General features: G+C 33.1%; 3 protein-coding genes and 2 long non-coding RNA genes across 6 annotated transcripts; 3 read left to right on the top strand and 2 right to left on the bottom strand.

Annotated features, from left to right (window-relative positions):
- Window positions 1-308: 308 nt before the first annotated feature.
- On the bottom strand, window positions 309-1802 carry spn-A (RAD51 recombinase homolog spn-A). Its single transcript, XM_065314393.1, has 4 exons — window positions 1631-1802; window positions 1213-1560; window positions 812-1150; window positions 309-754 (listed from the first exon to the last, which is right to left on the bottom strand). Exons 1-4 carry the CDS (start codon window positions 1712-1714, stop codon window positions 509-511), a joined length of 1017 nt encoding a protein of 338 aa, XP_065170465.1. The 5' UTR covers window positions 1715-1802; the 3' UTR covers window positions 309-508.
- A 116-nt stretch (window positions 1803-1918) lies between these two features.
- Window positions 1919-3114, top strand: LOC135800533 (uncharacterized). Its single transcript, XR_010550176.1, has 2 exons — window positions 1919-1972; window positions 2937-3114. It is a non-coding gene; the product is annotated as an uncharacterized lncRNA (long non-coding RNA).
- On the bottom strand, window positions 2067-3072 carry LOC135800532 (uncharacterized). Of its 2 annotated transcripts, none has more exons than XM_065313790.1 (5): window positions 2861-3072; window positions 2702-2801; window positions 2541-2630; window positions 2327-2486; window positions 2067-2266 (listed from the first exon to the last, which is right to left on the bottom strand). In XM_065313790.1, exons 1-5 carry the CDS (start codon window positions 3070-3072, stop codon window positions 2259-2261), a joined length of 570 nt encoding a protein of 189 aa, XP_065169862.1. In that variant the 3' UTR covers window positions 2067-2258. The 2 variants fall into 2 exon arrangements, with proteins under 2 accessions (XP_065169862.1, XP_065169861.1); XM_065313789.1 differs by having other exon boundaries at window positions 2331-2486.
- A 1006-nt stretch (window positions 3115-4120) lies between the features above and the next one.
- LOC135800528 (uncharacterized) lies at window positions 4121-6181 on the top strand. The gene is made up of 2 exons (XM_065313785.1): window positions 4121-4511; window positions 4568-6181. Exons 1-2 carry the CDS (start codon window positions 4485-4487, stop codon window positions 5987-5989), a joined length of 1449 nt encoding a protein of 482 aa, XP_065169857.1. The 5' UTR covers window positions 4121-4484; the 3' UTR covers window positions 5990-6181.
- A 12285-nt stretch (window positions 6182-18466) lies between these two features.
- Window positions 18467-18886, top strand: LOC135800534 (uncharacterized). Its single transcript, XR_010550177.1, has 2 exons — window positions 18467-18588; window positions 18646-18886. It is a non-coding gene; the product is annotated as an uncharacterized lncRNA (long non-coding RNA).
- Window positions 18887-20026: the final 1140 nt, after the last annotated feature.

Genomic DNA, 20026 nt, shown 5'->3' with positions numbered 1-20026 from the left:
AAGAGCATCAGGAGACTGGGGTCAATGGGCGCTGACATTTTATACCTGCGGTTGACCCGCAAAAGTTGGAGGGGGAAGACTTCCACTAGGGTCATCTGGTGCACGAAGCAAACATGCATCTTTGTCAATTCCATCACTTCAGCCTTCCATTGCGTTTGGATTTGATCGCAGGTATAAAAAAGAATCAGGCGACAAAAGTTCTCAGTTGTGTTTGAGTGGTCAGCAGATTTCTCTCCCTCATCTCATTCTCATCCCTTCTGGATGTTTTGCGTCAGTCGCATGCCTGAATCCGTCTAATAAGACTAATATTAGATTTATATGCATATTTTATTTATAAAAGTAGAAATTCAAAATTATACTTCTCGGTATGGGGAAAATAAGTTATAACTTATACATATAGTCAAGTATTAACAGATAATAATTCAAACAATATTAAAAATTTTCGTGACAAATGCACATATCTCGACGCCAATTCACAAGAAAATTGCTGAAAAATCCTACAACTTAATTAATCCTGAGCATCGCCAATGCCTTCCGCACGAATTGCAAACATGGCCTCGCTTTCAGGCAGACAAGGCGAATCATAAATCTTACAAACACGCGTCTCGCCACGTCCTTTACGCAGATACAACCTGGTAGTAGATGAGTGCGCCATTATATTACCACCAATCGGTTTCTTTGGATCAGCTTGGAACATTGCGCCACCATCCACTTGCGCAACAACTTGGTTTGTTATCAAAACAGCAATTCCATACTTGAAAACATGATAAATCATTTAAAGAAAAGTGTTTTTTTATGATAAACAACATACCTCATCAGCTAATCTCTTCAACATCCTGAGGAACTTTGCAAGATGCATTTGCCTTGCTGCTAGTTCACCTCTTCCGGCAAAATCAGTGCGATATAAAGCCATTGCACTGTCGACAATGATCAAACTATAACGCGATTCGGCCATTAATGCAGCACCTTGAATCAGCAAACTAGTCTGATGGTCAGTATTATATGCCTGTGCAAAAGACACATTGTCTAATACACCTTGAGGATTCATCTTGTAGCGCTCAGCAATTGCTATTAATCTATCAGGACGAAAAGTTCCTTCAGTATCTATGTACATACATTTTCCCTCACCACCTCCATTGTCTAATGGCAACTGAAAGTATTAACACAAAAATAAACTTAAATCATCAATATAATGACAATAAATAATTTTACTTGACAAGTCACAGCCAAAGTATGACATAACTGAGTTTTTCCTGTCCGGAATTCCCCAAAGATTTCAGTGATGGATCCAGTTTCAATGCCACCCCCAAGAAGTTGGTCCAATGCCTTAGAGCCAGTTGTCAAGTAGGACAACTCAGCTCTTTTCTCATATATTGAAGTAGCAGTGGTAAATCCCATTGGTACAAGTTTACTAGCTTCTGCAATGATTTTATCCACTTTGCCATCAGACAAACCTTTGATTGTTAGAAGAGCCTTCTTAGGGGTGTAAGCAATAGACTCTACAGTATAATATCCATTCTCTTGAAGCCGTTGAATATCTCCGGCAGATATTCCATTGGCCTGAAAAGTGAGTTTTGTTCCATAACCATTAGAAAGCAGTTTTTTAATTGATAAAGTAGAATAAACTAACCTGTAAACGTGAAATTGGTAATGCCACAGCATCTTCACAGTCGCCAGTGGCCTCAAGAGTCGCACTTTCCTCTTGATAACTCATAATAACAAATTTAGTAGAAGTTTAATCGTTCAAATAAGTACGTTGGTATTATTCAGCTGTTCAATGGCGCTTCTGACAAATTTTAAAGTAGCGGGAAAATCTGGGAATATTTTGGTGCAAAGTAAAATTCCCTAGATTTTGAAACATAAAACTTTTTTAGCGTTACTTTTGATTCATTTTGTTGTTACTGTAGTTATAGTAGTGTAGTGGTTGATATTGTGATGCACATCTCTTCATCTGCATCTCCTTTCATGCAAAGTACGTACATTTTCTGTTCATTATAGTATATAATTCAACATTTTGATCATGATTAATTTACTATTGTGCGCTAATGCGGTACATCAAAAACACATTATCATTTTTAAACGATTTAGAGAACTATTTAATTAACATACACATATATTTTGTATGTTCAAAGTGTATTTAGATGTATATTTCTAGAATATCACCTTACCTGTTGTAGGAATAAATTTCTATTCAAATAGTCTGTTTGTGGTGTATATGGACTCTGTTGATGTACAACATCACAACAGAATATGCAAACTTAAACATCTAATAATAAAACAAATTAAATCTGAATGTCTAGATAGATATAGATAGATATAGTAATACCCACATAAAATACAAGAGCATTTGAATATGCTCCATAATTCCCAAGTGGAAGTACAAAACCATTAAAGGAATTTAAATGCATAAACATTAAAAATTTTGCACTCTTTACATCCCCATCCCATGGACAAGAATAGAAAGTAGTGTTTCTCAGCTTTTCACTCTAAAGTATTCAAAATTTAAAAACATATATTTATACTTTATGTAATATACTTACAAGAGCAATAATTTCTTCGCCAATCCTTCCCATCATTAGTGTTCCACAAACATAAGCCAGCAATTGTCCAAGCGACAGAAAATCAAACTTCTACAGAATATCAAAATCATAAACAACATTCATACAATTATAAACATGATGTAAATATAAATCATATTTACAATAAGATGTGTAATAAGAATTAATGCAACCAATAATCCACCACTTGTAAATTGCACCAACATTGGCCACTTGTATAACTGCACCAACTTAACCCATATCCTAAAAAAAAGTACATTAACTCACAAATCAGATTATAATTCATCACAAGAACAGTTTACCTGGTTAAATATACATGCTGTTTATGCGCAGTAACAAGAAAAAGTTGTCGAATCGCTCGGTTTCTCGTCTGTTTAGCTTCAAGCATCGTGAACTGAAACACCTCGCAGCAAACCTGCAGATATTTCAACCCATAATGCAGCATAACTAACGCTGAGAGTGTCCCAACGGTTATGTAAAACAAGGTGCACATTGTAATAATATTGTACAACATCCGATACGGTCGTCTAACTTCATCAATAAAAAAATACTGAAATGTTGGCAAGTTATTAAAACGAATCACAGTTTCTTCTCGCTGAAAATATTGCATACACTAGGCATCACATATCCACATGCAAAGCGTTGTATATTATCGCCATTATCGCATGATTGCAATTCAGCAAACAGCAAGGCGATTAAACCGATCACAAAACAATACATACAAAGACCTTTTTGAATGGTATCATGCAAAGTAGCGATGCGCACAACTTGTTCATTTTGTAAACGCAAGTATGGATGACTATCCACCATATCAAACAAGCTGTTTGCGGTGGCTGTGTTAATTTTCAAAGTGTACACAGCGAAGTAGCCGAAAAATCCGGACAACAGCATTGATAAATTAAAAGACATGTCTGTGAACGAACCGTCGTTTAGGTATTGTTTAACGATGTAGCCTAAATTTCCAGAACAGAATATAATAATACTCAGGATGTAAATTATGTCCTGTAGGGCATTTCTGATTGGATTCATGCTATAAAAAAAGTAGGTAATTATTATGTGCGCGCTTAATAGTGAACTTCTTATATGCATATTTCGTTGCATGTTGGTTAATTTCAATTGGGACTGCAATAATTTGTTGGTAATGTCAGAGAGGTATATGGCTATATCGTAAACAAATTATTTACGCTAATTGAGTGTTCGGTAAAGAATATTAAAAGAGTTTCTGTAACGATATATAATACAATATAGATGTGTTTGCGTAATGATACTAGTGATATTTGCTTGTTATTAATTCATTTGAGAATGAAGTCAACATAATTTCATAGATTAATATTTAAAAGATTCATTAGGTTGCGATAAAAATTAGTGGAATGGTTTTGGGTACGTGTGTGATGATTCCCGGGTGGTTTTCGTCACGTAAAATTGAAGTGAATATTTATTATTGTGTATTTTAGAGTTTTTAAACATTTGAAGGTTAATCCAGTTACGTATTTCGCTGTGAGATGGCACTGCGATGCATTTACTGGGATAAATCTTGGTCTGTGCATGCACGCTATGCAGTTAAACTAAAACAATCGTGTCGGTTGACTGCATGTTCGCGTTTTATCAGTAAGTTGGTATTTTTACAATTTTTCGAGTAGTAGAATGGTTTGCATTGTTACATCTATGCGATTAAATGCATTGATGATGGATTATTACCTTATCGACTCATCGGTATAGTAATATTTAATTGATTTATGCATTGTCGTTATGATAAATTGAGCTTTGCAACATTTTAATCGTTAATTCGAAGGTCAAGTAAACCTTATAGAACTCTATAAAATAATATTGCTGACGCGTTAGATTCATTAAGGTTTCTCTGTTTTCTCGTGTGTGGCTACAAATAATTCGTAGATACAGAAGAAACATGGAAACTACGAAATTGAAATGAAAGTAATATACTACAAAAATCAGGTATTTTATGTAAATAATAAACTTTTACCAAATACTAATATCAGATTTAATCACAGTTGCGCAATATGGAGCTGTACATTCGTGAATTCAACAATATTAATCATACAAACTTCAAACTGCAAGACATATTCTGCACCGATTGTAAGAGAGGGTGCAATTGGCCGTGTGTAGCACCCACACTTACGAAAATATTAAGTGATGCCCTATTTCCTTGCATTTTTGACGAGTGTAACTTCAAGGGGGCGTTGTTAGATTATCAGCAGCATGCCAAGCTGTGCCTGTTCCGGCCAATAATTTGCCCTATTGACAAAGTAAAGTATAAGAATGCGTCAGAACTTATTAAGCATTTATCGGGACACAACGACGTGAAAAAAATAGCACTTGAATCATTCTCAACTACAATTGAGTTACATTCAATCAAACAGAAGGATGGAATTATTTTGGCTGATTATCTGCACCACTATTTTGTAATATCAGTCAAATTTAATGAGGAGAATCTTTCTATATGTGTGGGATATCACTTGCCTCGCGCATCTGCACTAAAGAAAACATTCTCGGTGGTTCATGCATATAACAAAGGCCAAATTTCGCAGAAAGCAGACATGATACCCTTGGCAACACTTTTTAATTGCGAGAATAATGCTGATAACTGTGTATTGTTCAAGACTAACCTAATGCCGGAAAATGCAACATTGACGATTCACTTTTCTGATTTCGAAAATGTTGGAATCAAATTAGATGATTGCCCAATTTGCTTAGAGCAAATTCTTGGTGCTATTAGGCTATGCACGAATGCTCATGCAGTTTGTGAGCCATGCGCTACAAAAATTACTTCATGTCCAATATGTAGAGAAAAAATGGTTGCAACTAAAGTTGATCTGAGATATGTCTTATCGGATCAGAGTTTCTCTTGTTTGAATGCAGATAAAGGATGTTGTATAATATTGAAGTTAAAAGAACGTGCTGAACATAACAGCGTATGTTCTTTTCGAAAACTTACCTGTTCTGATTGCAATGTTGATTTTGTAGCACATGAATTGTGCACTCATTTCATTAACAAGCATACGCTGCTGAAAAACTTTTCTACCGTGATTTGGACTTTTGGAGATGATTCAGATGAATCAAAATTCATATTGTACAGGTCAAAAGTGTTTTGTGTTCGAATGATGTTTGATTATGAGAGTGAGACTCTACATTTTTTAGCGCAATTGTTTAATATTGACGATAACAATGATTGTGCCACAAATTATCGTTACGAGATTAATTTAATGCAGGGCAATGATACAATTGCAAGTGTTGGCAATGTTTGCACGAGTAGCACGAACAAAAGAAAAACGTTTAGCAGCAATTACACTTCAACTGTTTATAATTCGACTATAAATTTATCTGCATGCAAAAATTTTGCTTTCAATGATGGTATTTGGACTATTGAATGTTGCTATAATATATTTCAAAATCAATATCGTACACCAATGTGAATAAGACATTTTTTATGTAGCAAGTAGCTTTCGGGTTGGGAAGAAATATAAAAAGTCAAAAAATCAAAAATTATGTTAATTTTGTCAGCAGCATTTTCAATTGTTTAGAAATAAATAATATAACCTAATATTTTGTAAAATTATTATATGTGAATCTATCTATAAAATAAAAATGAATTGCAAAATCTGTTATTAAGCGCATAACTCAACAACGCCTAGAACAATTTAATCAATTCTTTTTTTTAAATGCTGGTTAATGTCCAAGGATGGTTTTTACGGCGAGAAAAATTCGAATAATTGTCGGGAAAACCCTAAAGACAGCCCTTTTCTATAGAATAAAAGTTGGCATTGAGTTTCAATCTGCATTACTAGCAATTCTTTATATAATTAATTTCTTTAAAATAAAATTGCGAATCTTATTGATAGAATTGACACAACTATGTCTAGAAAAAGAGAGTATAAACGAATTACATTTTTATTAAAAACACTACCGGGACGAAGTCGTGGGCAAAAGCTAGTAAATAATAATAATATTTAATTTAAGCTAAGTAAAGTTAAGTAAACACTTACTGTACGCTATACCCTCACAATATCGCCAAAACGATATTTTTACTAAACCATTGCAAGTCAATGCAAGTATTTGTCAAGCCTGATGTGGATAGCTATTTCGACCATTAGAGGTCTCATCAGCACACCTACTGGCTAATATTTAATTGTCCTAATTAGACTTTAAATTTGTAACGAAACAAAATAATTTCTAAAAATGCTGTGATTTGATTTAATATGTATCTGAAGCTAATGACAAGCAATTTCTTTTATTAGTCCATGATAATCTTGATGGTGTATACGTTCGGCAGTGATTCGAAAGCTCTGGGACGTTTCACCCTATCGAGAATGCCATAGCGGGGAAAGCACTCCGCTTTGTTGCGCTCCCAACCACACGCCCTTTTATGTATCGCTTCCTTCATTGCCTTCTTTAAGCGTCGAAGCTGTCGTCGTTCACGGGCGATAAACATACTCAATGTAAAGGCAAACGCCGCACTCGGATCCACTTCCGAGTTGTATACACTATTAGCGAGGGCCGCACAATGGGATGTGATTTATGAAAGTGTGCCGAAATGTATTCTCGGCATATTGATTCAAGCAAACGGATCATTAAAAAAGAATAAAGCGGATGGCACCCTCAGGAAGTAAATATTTCGAGATTGCGCGATTGAAATGCGTGGAATTCCACGTCGATCGATTCAGAATATATCGTGTGTTGGTGTGCATCTTTTCTTGTGGCACTTGGACGAGATTGAATCGAATTAAATCAAATTGGATCAATTGGGGCACGCTACGAATGCAAATGGAAATCATTGAGGAATGCCGCGAATATCATCACGTGCGCAAACGCTGCCTGCATGGCGTCGCTGTTTATTATATAATTAGAAAATTGCGAACGAAAACAATTGGATTGTTATTGTTTAGACGACGTAATGTAATAAGACACAATGACGTGTTTGCTTTATTTACAAGAGTGAGGTTGAAATTGATTTGAGTGCGAACAATCGAAAACTTTAGATTTCAAGGTTATTTTCAATGTTGTATAGCGCCAACTAACGGAATTTCTTGAAAGTTGAGAGAAAGTTGAGTGCAGTTAACATGGATGTGAACAAGTTGCATATATTACAAGTATTTGATGGAAAAATAACCTCACACTTATAATATCGCTTGTTTTATTATTTATTACTTTTTATAGTGATTTATTTATGATTTATAAATATAAAGGCCCCATGTCAATAAATCACATATACAACATGTGGTTAAATATTAAGCAAAACCCTGAGGGTTATATGGGTATCGAGTGTTGCATAACTTAAAAATGTATCAATATATTCGCTTTTCTTTATATAAAACAAAGTCGTGTTAGTTACAACATTTATAAATCAAGAACGGCCAAACAGATTTTGTTGATCTATGATTTATTTGATTCGTCTTGGCATGGAAAAGGAGAATAATTATTAAAATATTAAAAATTCTTACATAAAGGGTGTTAAATAATTGAGAAAAGTTGATATAAAAATTCAATGATAATTATAGCTAAGTAATTGAACCTGAGATGGCGCTAAAGTGCATTTCTTATAAATAGAGCCAAAAAGGTTAAAATTATTTGAATTTTACAAAAAATTAGTTTATAATATTTCCAATCAACAATTTACTTGTTTTTTTATTCAATGTGTGTAAAAATATGCCGTATGGGTCTGAATGTTGAAGGTTTACAAATTCAATTTGTCTCCTTTGGCGAGACACACCAATTTCGCAGTCAAAACGGATTCCACGGCCACGTCGGAAACGTATCTCGATATCAAATAGCAAACGTTATCTGACCACAGGTTCTCCTCGATTTCAAGCGCGCGCACGCCGCCAGAATAAAACATTTACGCCCGCATTTCACGTGTTTCAGGCGCGGCTGTCAATTATGTCAGTATTGTTTCTTTATTTTCGACATTTATTGGCGGCGCACTTGCGTAAAACTGACCGTTATATCACTTACTGTCATTTAACTTCTTTTTTTCAATGCGCGTATGAAATTTTCGATTTTCGGCGCTCGTTTTCCACTTGGGACTTGTTTGTCGAGGTTAGGGGTGGTTGGGTAATGTGACAATTGAAATTGAGCAACGATGCGAATAATCGCGTATCAGTCAAATCACACTGACAGCTATAATTTCGTAGAGAATTTTTTTTCTATAAAACTAGATTTTGCCAGCGGTAGTGTTTAATAAAAATGTAATTTATTTTCACTCTTTTGTTTTAGACATAGTATGTGTCAATTCTATCAATAAGATCTATAAGATTCGCAATTTTATTTTAAAGAAATTAATTATATAACGAATTGCTAATAATGCACTTCAGCGCGCCATCTCGGATGCAACTATTTAACTATAACTATGATTGAATCTCAATGCCAACTTTTATCCTATTGAAAAGGGCTGCCTTTAGAGTTTTCCCGGCAAATATTCGAATTTTTATCGCCATTAAAGCCATCCTTGGACTTTAACAAAAAAAAAAACAGAATTGGCCAAATTAGTTGAAACGTTGTTGAGTTATGCGCTTACCAACAGATTTTGCGATTTATTTTGATATTATAGATTTAACACCCTTCAAGTTATAATTAATGATATTTTAACAATTAATCTGCTATTCTAGAACCAGTCGAATCCAATAAATTATATAGGGGAAGGGGGGGCAAAGTGGGCCCCTGGGGGCAAAGTGGGCCCCTGAAATTCAGGTGGCTTAAAAAATTGAGGGGCAAAGTGGGCCCCCTAAAATTTTTGATAAATAAGAGGGGAAAATAACTCACATCAACAAATTCGAAGTAAGAAATGAAAAAAAAAATATATAAGCAAAAAATGGATACAAAGGTAATAGCAAAATTTTTATGGGCGGGGGCCCACTTGCCCCATATTCTGAATTTTTTTTATTTTGATAGACACGGCTTATTAATATTGAATACTGAACAAGGATGTAAAAAATAGGGTAACGAGTGAAAAAAGGTAAACAAATCCCCTTTTTTCGCTTATGGGGCCCACTTTGCCCCCCTCTCCCCTACCTATCATCAAAATCTATCCAGCTGTTCTTAAGTTATAAATGGTGTAACTTACACAACATTGTTTAATATATAAATACTTATAGATATACAAGTATAGATAATATTTTGGAGTAAATTTGTTGAAAATCATGAATTTAATTTAAACATGCCTGCTATTTAATTAATACCGTGAATTAATTATGTTCAAAATTTGCAATTACCCATTAATTTTCAGTTAATTATTAATTTATTAGATTAGCGCGTAATTATTACATTTTGTTGTGTTCGCTACTTGTATCGCAAGTCAAATATTGATTTTCTCGACATACTACAACGATAAAAACATCTCATGATATTTATTATTCTTTATCTGACCACTTAGCGAGTTGGACGGAAGTGATAAGAAGCAAAAAGCATGCAAACAGCACTCAGCGATTAGCAACATCCATTTAGAGGCGATCTTTACTTAAATTACTCTTTTGTTAGTCCGACTATTAGCTAAAATGGCTCGAAACGAAAACGGTTTAAGTGAATAGGCGGAGAATTTAGTGGCACGCCGGATGCCGGAAGAGCGCAGCAATAAACCAAGAAGCTGTATATGACCGGAAGAGACGGGCACGAATAAAGCTGAAACGACGTGGAAATGAGATCGGACTCCATTGGAATCGAGGTCGCTATTTTCGTGCACATGTTCCATACATTTATCATATCATAACCTAACACTTTGCGCAAATTTAAATTTTCGCTCACCAAACAAACGCGCAATGAGATGCAAATGCCACGTATAATAAAAACCAAACTCATTTAGCTGCAGATGCGCTGGAAATTTTCAATTTTATACTTTCTCGTTTCTTTGCCGCGCGAAAATTCCATTCGCCTGCAAAAGAAAAACTAATTCAGACATTTTGTGTACGCGCGCCGTCTGCAAATGAACAGATGAATAACGCAGCTGGTGGAATGTGAAAGAAAGAGACGCAGCGCGAGGGAAAAGCGTTGAAATGGGCAGAAATGCAAATTTCATTCGTGATTATGATGCCGCTTGATGTCATTACGGATATTAATACGTATAACGAAGCGTCCGTCGCGCTTTCGTTATTAAATATGAATAGAGGCGGCAATGATGGCGGCAACCAGAACGGCGCGAAGCCGCCGAAGGGGGCGGTCGCTACTGACTCACTCTGTTCTCTCTCGCTTTCTCTGCATGTTTGGGTATGGTTATACTGCGGCTCATCATCGACCCTCTGTGGAGCGAAAGCACGATCGTTACCGTCACCACGTAGCTAGACTGCGTGCGGCGGCGGCGGTGGCGGCAGCATTGCTCCAACTCTCATTAGCTTAATATCAACGGGCAGGTATCTGATTCGTATGATTTGTTCAACAACTGATTTTTTTCTTGTTTTATTTGATTTTATATTCAATTTTATGTTGTGAAATTGTAAAGTTTTGAATATTTTTGAAATCGTTTAAATTTCGGTTGTGCTTGTCGCTTTTATGTAATGGCGAATTAATAATTCAACGATTAATTAAATTCCGACGCGCCGAAAGCATAATGCATCCCCTTTTGCAAACCCATTTGCAGTAATCGAAATGTCGGGACAGCCGGTTATAATTTAAACATTATACCTACCCATGTTTGCAAACAGATCAGATTTGTCTTGATTATGAATAATAAATAATTCAAAAAAGAAAATCTCATCTCAATATGAATTACATAACGTTTTTATGCTTAAATCACTTTAAAATTGTATTTTAATAGCAAAAAATAACCTATTTGCTTCTTCAAGGTCATATATGTCTCTACACAAAAAATTATCAAAATCCGTTGAGAGGTTTTTACTTGAAAGCGACACAAACATACATAAAATCACAATTTCGCGTTTATGATAGACTTATAAGTACGATTTTTAGTGTATATATGCTCAACCAGATGGCGTTGGTAGTATAAACCATGCTCTTTTCGCAACGATTGAATAAGTGTCACGTAAATGAAGCAAATCATTTGGAATGTGCGCAAATAATCACAGGGCGAGATTACGACGTAATCTAATAAGAAAATTGAGACGTATGTGACTGCTAAAAACATTCCAAAGTGACATTCGAGCCGTTTAAACCTTAAACAATGGGCATAAATTGATGCTCGCGCTGGATTTAACTACAGAGCATCGCTTGAGTGATGCTCGTGCGACGTGTAATTTATTTAATTTTCATCTCACTATGTATATAACTTAGTTATAGGTTATGATTTCATGTTATGTTATGTAATGGATATGTGGCTTTTATTTGGCACACCTTGTAGTGATTTGTGTTTGTTTTGGAATATTTATTGCCGCAGGCGGTTTTGGATGAAAGTCAAAAACAAGATAAACTTTTGCGTCAACCAAATATTTTATTGTGTTGCGATTTTCGATTTTCTGTTTCGATGCAGCCTGCAGGGCAGGTTTCTTTATTACAAGGCCTAAATCAATATTAAAGTTATAATGCAAACATTGATATTTGAAAAAATGTTGAAAATACAATACTTTTGTATATTCCATTGACTATTGACTTTGATTGACTTTAAAAACAATAAATAGACGTATTATATTGTAGGTTTCAAACATTTGGGAAACTATAGATGAAATTTTTAACATTACAATTGCTTTTTGATGCTTTTAAGGGATTAATATTTATTAATAACTAGCTTTTGCTCGCGACTTTGTCCCGGTAGTGTTTAATAAAAATGTAATTCGTTTTTACTCTCTTGTTCTAGACATAATATGTGTTAATTCTGTCAATAAGATTCGCAATTTTATTTTAAAGAAATTAATTATTTAAAGAATTGCTAATAATGCACTTCAGCGCGCCATCTTGGATTCAACTATTTAACAATAACTATGATTGAATCTCAATGTCAACTTTTATCCTATAGAAAAGGGCTGTCTTTAGGGTTTTCCCGACATTATTCGAATTATTCTCGCCGTAAAAACCATCCTTAGACTTCAACAAACATTTAAAAAAAAGGCCAACAGCTTTTACGATTCCTTTTTATATTATAGATACGTTTTACTGCAATATTTGATTAGAATTCCGGGTTTAACCTCTAAAACATAAATTTTATGAAATTAACTGGAAATTGTCATTTTTGTTTCTTTTCTGCCGAAAATATCAAAATAAATATAATTTACCGATGCTTAAATTTGTGATTCACATAAAAATAAATTTAAAATAAAAAACACAGCATTACATTGACTCGAAAATATATTTTTAATTATCCTCACGATTTCTCTCAATATAATGCCAGAAATTAATCTAATGACACTATTTTAATTAGTTAATTAAGAATTTCAACATTACGGAATTAAATTAGATAGAAATATTAATTGAATGATAAAAGCAAATTGATTAAAAGCCATGCGATTTCGATTAATTCCGTGTGCGAACAAAATAAAACACAGTTTGCATGTGCGCCCCCACACCAGCCAGGTATTTGAAAATTAATTATTCAACGATTAATTAAATTCACGTTGTTTGTGTTGCGTGTGGGTGTGTGTGTTCGCTGGCTGCTGACCCAGCACATGTCAGCGCCTCGAATCCCGGCATAAAATCACCAATTTCGTCGAGGGATAAATGTGAAACTCAATCAGAATGCGCTTTAATTTTCCCGATTATAATATTAGACTAAATACTAAATTTAATATTATAATATTATAATAACAACAAATGGCGCACATTTGATTATACTCATTATCATCAATAATATGATATGTAGATACTTGCTGCCAAACGTTGTTTTGCGTTATACATTATTTCTGGGGAATATTTTGGTTGTTAAATAAAAAATAATTTGTGGATGAAACTAAAAATATTAATATTCTTTTTTTTAATTACAGGTTGGTGGTAGAAGGGTGAAAATTTAGGATTATAAGTATTTCTTTTATGTCAAATCATTAAAAAAATCTGCTAAACTGAATCACGCAGTTTCGGTGGAGTTCAATAACAAACACTGTGATACGAGATTTTTCTAAATATTTCCATAATATAAAAATGAATCGTAAAATCTGTTGGTAAGCGCATAACTCAACAACGCCTCGACCAATTTGACCAATTCTTTTTTTTAAATGTTCGTTATAGTCCAAGGATGGTTTTTACGGCGAGAAAATTTTGAATAATTGCCGGGAAAACCCTAAAGACAGCCCTTTAATATAGGATAAAAGTTGGCATTGAGATTCAATCATGGTTATAGTTAAATAGTTGAATCCGAGATGACGCGCTGAAGTGCATTATTCGCAATTCTTTATATAATTAATTTCTTTAAAATAAAATTGCGATTCTTATTTATAGAATTGACACATACTTGTCTAAGACAAGAAAGTAAAAACAAATTGCATATTTATTAAATTATATTAATCTTACTTAACCTAACTTAACATAACCTAACATATTCTATTCTAAATATGTACAATTAATTTTGTTGATATTATGCTATATCTCAAACAGATTCAAAAATGAATGCAAACTGCATTAGATTTGTTAAATTTCCTCGTGCGTTTTCGATTATTTAATTAAACGGTGTAATTCATGCAGGCGGCATGAAGTAAGGCTGGAGTAATTAACTAAATAATTAATCGCACGCCGCGCGCGTATACTTAAATGCGAAGCCGATATGCTCAAACAGTAATCAATTATTCACGAAGAAGCTGCTTTACTTGGTTTACATTAATTAAATGAATTACGCGCATACTTCGCATCGCATCTTAGGCGCGCGCTTAGCAAAGGTAGCTCTGGTGGTGGCATAATGTTGCTGTTTGTCGAACACCAAAGTGTTTACTTATTAATTGCCCCTCTCAGCTCGACTGCGCGCCGGGCACGAATTTGTCTATCGATAAATATATCCGTGTGCAAATTTGCGTAAGCGATACCTGCATAATTCACTAATGTAATCAGATCAAATTGAATGAAGGCAGTCAAAGTAAACGAAATTACACTTGGAACTTGAAAGCTCCAAGTGTGTAACTAGTCATGTTATTATTTGTAGGTTTTAGGTTAGGTTAGAAATTCATTTTCAATGGATTATTCATGAAAATCATAGGTTTAAGATATTTACTAGGTTGGAAATGAAATAATTAAGATTAGTAATATTTTTTGAATTCTTATATATCTTCTATGATATAAAACTGAATTGCAAAATCTGTTGGAATGCGCGTAACTCAACAACGCCTAGAACAATTTAGTCAATTCTTTTTTGAAATGTTTATTATAGTCCATGGATAGTTTTTACGGCGAGAAAAACTCGAATAATTGCCGGGAAAACTCTAAAGACAGCCCTTTTCTATAGGATAAAAGTTGGCATTGAGATTCAATCATAGTTATAGTTAAATAGTTGAATCCAAGATGGCGCGCTGAAGTGCATTATTAGCAATTCTTTATAATATACTAGTTAACCGGTCAAACGTTGTTTTGCCATATATATTATTTCTAGTTTCTAGATAAATTTTAGTGTAGACAAAAAGTAACTTACTTATTATAAAAAATAGAGGTTGGTGATAAGAAACCAAAAATTTAGGGTTGTATGTATATTTTAATGCCACATTAAAAAAATAAAAACAAAAAATTTCTACCAAAATTTAAAAAAAATTAAGGGTGAACAACCCTTATCACTTAGAGATATGAAGTTACCGATTCTCAGACCTACTGAATACGCATATAAAAATTTTCATTGAGCGGGATGAAAAATGATTAAATTACTAAAATGGCTATAAAGAAATAGGGGTTGGTGATAAAAAACTAAAAATTTAGGGTTGTATGTATTTTTTAATTCCAAATTATAAAAAAAATAAAAACAAAAGAATTTGTTCAAAAATTTAAAAAAAGTTAAGGGTGAACAACCCTTATCACTTAGGGGTATGAAAAATAGATGTTAGCCGATTCTCAGACCTACTGAATACGCATATAAAATTTGGTAAAAATCGGTAAAGCCGTTTCGGAGGAGTATGGAAACAAACACTGTGACACGCAAATTTTATATATATAAGATAATTAATTTCTTTAAAATAAAATTGCGAATCTTATTAATAAAATTAACACATATTATGTTTAGAGTAAGAGACTAAAAACGAATTACATTTTTATCAAACACTACCGGGACGAAGTCGCGGGCAAAAGCTAGTTAATCATAAAACACATTTTTTCTTTCTCATTATTGTTTATTAAATATTATTAATTGTTTTTATTAAATATGCCATTGGAAAACGTTAACATAACCTCAAAATTTTTCAAAATTTTGAGGAAAAGCAATTTGTTTTTACTTTTCAATTCAAAAACAACCAAATTGACATAAAAATGCATAACCAATGCCAAAATTTATGATTTTCATGCTAATAACATTCTGTTACTAGTCTTATTCAGTGTTTTTGCACATAATTGTATATAATGATCACAAATGTTCTCCCAAACACTGAATACAACCAACACCTCATCCTAATTTTAGTTCAGTCAATATAATCCCATTTGAACCTGCTAATAACGATGGCATTATTACAGTAGCACCCCTCTAGATTCCCCAACCCTCTTCATTCCCTCAGAACCTTAGATCCCGGTGATAGTCACCACAGATCACGACTAATAATGTGTCATTACTTGTAGATTTTTCCTTGGCTAATGCTTTTAGTCTCCGGATTAATTTTTCTTTTATCTTGGGGAAACAAATTTCAAAATAAATAAGTAATAAATAAATAAATAATAATTTTAACATTACCAGGCTGTAATACCCGTTAATAAATCCAATAAAATGACGAATTGAATACGTAATGATTACCCATATAATGTTATATCAATTTATCAATCTCTAAGTTGTTTCAAACCAGTACAATTGGAATAAATTTTATTAATCAATTGAATGCGTGCCTGAATGCCAAACAAATGTGAAACTAGTTGGCTGGTATCGTCATTTGATTAAGTTTTCATTTTATGTAAATACAGACATGTGTATTTTGTTAATGCGTGTCACATGGTGTTGTAATGTAGTAATCGGGTTAATAAAAAAATTGTAGCCGAGGCTAACGCGTAAATTGGACATTGGACATTACTATGACGAATTTAATTCATTTTAGTGTCGGATATTAATTGTCCTGTTGTGTTATAGTGGTTTTAACTTTACTTGTAATTATATTTACGATGGTAGGTAATACGTATTGCTTACAATACCAACATAACCTAAAAATTTGATATTTTAACCTATTTTACGACTGTATCTTGGGGTATAAATAGAACCCTTATTGAAATATGATATTTGTGAGTATAATAACATAAATTACAATTAGATTTATTGCTTTTTGGTTATTTTGTTAGGTTTTCTTTACGTGATTTAGGTTTTTAACCATATTCATCTTTTTTTTTTTCTTTTTTTTTTTGAGTAAAGTCAATCAAAACTATTTTAAACTTTGAATTAAATAATTAAATAAGTTAGGTAAGGTTAGGTTAGTCATATTATTATTTGTTGGTTATGTTTATAGTTAAAAAATGTATTTTGTGCCTAAAATCACAAAATTTATGTAAATCTTGATTTAAAACACATTTTACCACTAATATTGCATTTTATTGGTTAAAACAGCAACATAACCTATAAATTTAATATTCATAACCTATTTTATGACTGTATCTTGCAATAAAAAATTTCCCCTTATTGAAATATGATATTTGTGAGAATAATACTAAAAATTTAATAGAAATTACTTTAAATTACAACTTGATTTATTACTTTGAAATTTTTTTTTGTGTCTAATTCTACGTGATGTCGTGATTTTGGTTCGTAACTGTTTGAAAACATTGATTGAACATCTGCACACATAACATGTGGTTAACCATTTAAAAATACTTCGGGGCATTGTCGGGCCATTAGCTGGAGACTAAGTTGTTTGTTACAAAATGTTGCACGACGCTGATCGCATCGGCAAATAAAGAGTTGGGGTGAAAGTGAAACGTGGATGATAAAAAGCCAGCAGGGGAGAGCGGCTCTACGCCTTGTATAATTCATGCGTTTTTCGAGCAGCGCCCTTTTGAATGCTTTTTAATCCTCGCTGTGCCACAATACTCTTTGACGAGCCCAGAACGCCTTTGTTTCTATTAGAATGATTAAATATTTACGCACTTACCAACAACATCGTTATGTTTTGTAAATATTTGCTAAAGAAACCTAACCTTAAACGAAATTAAGGAGTAATATAGAAGGAAATTATTTGTGTAGAAAAAATTTTTATTAAAAATTTTAAGTATAAATGTATTAAATTTTGACATTTTTTAACAATTTTTTTTGTATTGACCTTGTATATGTCAAATCCATCAATAATATTCGTAATTTTATTTTAAAATAAAAGAGAAATGCTTGTAATGTAATATATCGCCATCTGTGGTTGAATTATTCAACTATAACTATGAATAAATCTCTTTATAAACTTTCATCTTTAATTTAACCCACTTTGAACCACAATTTTCAATATTTTAATAGTTATTCTCTTATTCCCATCGAAGACGAATCCAACAAATCATAGATAATAAAAATCCGTTTAGCGGTTCATGAGTTATACATGGTGTAACTAACACAACTTTCTTATACCAATATAAATAATATATTTGGCGTTGATTGAAATCCAAATCGTAATTTCAATTGCACTGCCAACTCCTCTCAATTAATGTGAGTTCTATCAATGACTCCACTGGGGGTCGAACATGAATGCAAACGTACACAACTAATTGGGAACTTTTCGCACCGCGCGACGCAATCACAATCACAATCGACGGCAACACTACCACCCCACGAGCGAATTATGTGCCTCGACAAACATCTGTGTATTAATGTGTATGTGTGTGCGAGTGTGTCACGGATGTTTGTGTAGCAAATTGCCCGGATAACAATCGCAATTCGATTCCAGAAGCAATCCATCGAATCCATCCATTTTCAACATGATGATACACATGTTTGGCACATAATGAGATAATCGCATCCAAAGCGAATTACGTGCCTTCCAATGCTGGAAATTGACTACGCTAAGAAGTACTGTTTCCGGTTTGCAGAGCTAGAGTAATACTGAAATTATTCTTTTGTTCACAGGACTATTAGTGTTTGTGTTATGTATTTGTAAGTGGAATGTTGTAAACGTATGGGAGGAGAACGGAATCACGAAAACGGAAGCCAATGCAATAAAAGCCAAAGCGGCGGTGCCAGAATCGTGAAAACTGAAAGTCTGGCAATAAGGAAGCGAAGGAGTGGAACTAATGGTCGTTGCCCCGGGAATACTATTCTTTCTCAACATTTGAAGTGTATAGTGAATAATAAAATACCTAGGTACTTATTGTTTATGGGTCATTTCTATATTGATCAATTTCATAAGTCTTTCTTGGTCTTTTTTAAATAACTTGAAAGATCTAAGTGTAAAACAAGTCATATTATGATTTATAAGTTATGTTAGTAAATCATAACCTCATATACCTCATAGGCATGTTAAAACATATTTAGGGAAATAGTAGTTTTAAACTATTTCTTTTATTTTTTTTATGTTTTACTATTATTAGTGATTAATCCATGAAAAAATAAGGTTAGGATTAAAATTAGATCAGAATGTGTAAGTATAACCTCAAAAAACATTAAAATATAAAAAATAACAAAGAAAAAATCATTTTTTGTGTTTTGGGTCTAAAATTACAAAATTTATGTAAATATTGGTTTATAATAGACAAATTTATATCTCACGTGATAAAAATAGGTTATTTATAACATATTTTTAATGGTTTATCACTAAATATCTACAAAATGTTCCTATTTATATAAGAAAAAAGGAATAATTAATTTAGAAATGCGTTTTATCTTATTATTATTCAGTAATAAATACTACTACACAATAAAAATACCTAAAATACCCAAATACTTACTTTTTACCGGTTATTTATTTCAATATTGATCAGTTTCTTGATTTTTTCTCTTTTAACGATTTTTGTGTGATAATGCCAGTTGCGTGGTTAGAAATATAGGAAAAACTAAAATCAGTAGACGGCGGAAATGTCGTTTGAGCAGTTACCACACCATTTAACTAACACTTTCCGGTTTCGGCGCTTCCGCATTCTGAAAGGAGGAAGACAACCGTGCCACGCGATTTTCGCCGCACTTGTTTTATACGTTCATGGCCGTTCGGTTTCTACTCCTCGCAGGAGGGAGCAGGCCATTAATTCAACTAGATCGAGACGTTTCTTTTTCGGATTCTTTCTTTTTGTTTGCTCTGGCAAGTAAGTATCTAAGATTTTGGAAGTAGTTCCAAGTGAATAATGTATTTAATGGTTTAGATCTTTAGCTAATTTATTTTTTTCTTACTCATAATCAATAGAAATAAGTTTTTGTTAAGAAATATCTAATTTTTAAGTTAAAATTTGAATATTTACATGTTGTAACCTTCAATTTTGACATTTTGACATCTGACAGTTTACTCTAACCTTAAAAC

Source organism: Atheta coriaria, unplaced genomic scaffold (genome assembly GCF_025399875.1).
Source record: "Atheta coriaria isolate IRGN ID8LTWV9N9 unplaced genomic scaffold, Caltech_Dcor_3.1 hic_scaffold_10_pilon, whole genome shotgun sequence".
Classification (NCBI taxonomy): Eukaryota; Metazoa; Arthropoda; class Insecta; order Coleoptera; family Staphylinidae; genus Dalotia; species Dalotia coriaria.
The sequence above is the reverse complement of the archived record's forward strand: the minus strand, read 5'-3'. Positions and strand labels throughout refer to the sequence as shown.

Coding starts and splice junctions, on each gene's coding strand:
- LOC135800528 (XM_065313785.1), top strand. CDS start 4,485: ATGAAAGTAATATACTACAAAAATCAG. Junction 4,512..4,567: donor TAATATACTACAAAAATCAG/GTATTTTATGTA, acceptor ATTTAATCACAG/TTGCGCAATATGGAGCTGTA.
- LOC135800532 (XM_065313789.1), bottom strand. CDS start 3,072: ATGTTGTACAATATTATTACAATGTGCACCTTGTTTTACATAACCGTT. Junction 2,802..2,860: donor CAGCATGTATATTTAACCAG/GTAAACTGTTCT, acceptor ACTTTTTTTTAG/GATATGGGTTAAGTTGGTGC. Junction 2,267..2,330: donor CAAATGCTCTTGTATTTTAT/GTGGGTATTACT, acceptor TTTTATTATTAG/ATGTTTAAGTTTGCATATTC.
- spn-A (XM_065314393.1), bottom strand. CDS start 1,714: ATGAGTTATCAAGAGGAAAGTGCGACTCTTGAGGCCACTGGCGACTGT. Junction 1,561..1,630: donor TACCAATTTCACGTTTACAG/GTTAGTTTATTC, acceptor CTCACTTTTCAG/GCCAATGGAATATCTGCCGG. Junction 1,151..1,212: donor CTTTGGCTGTGACTTGTCAA/GTAAAATTATTT, acceptor TAATACTTTCAG/TTGCCATTAGACAATGGAGG.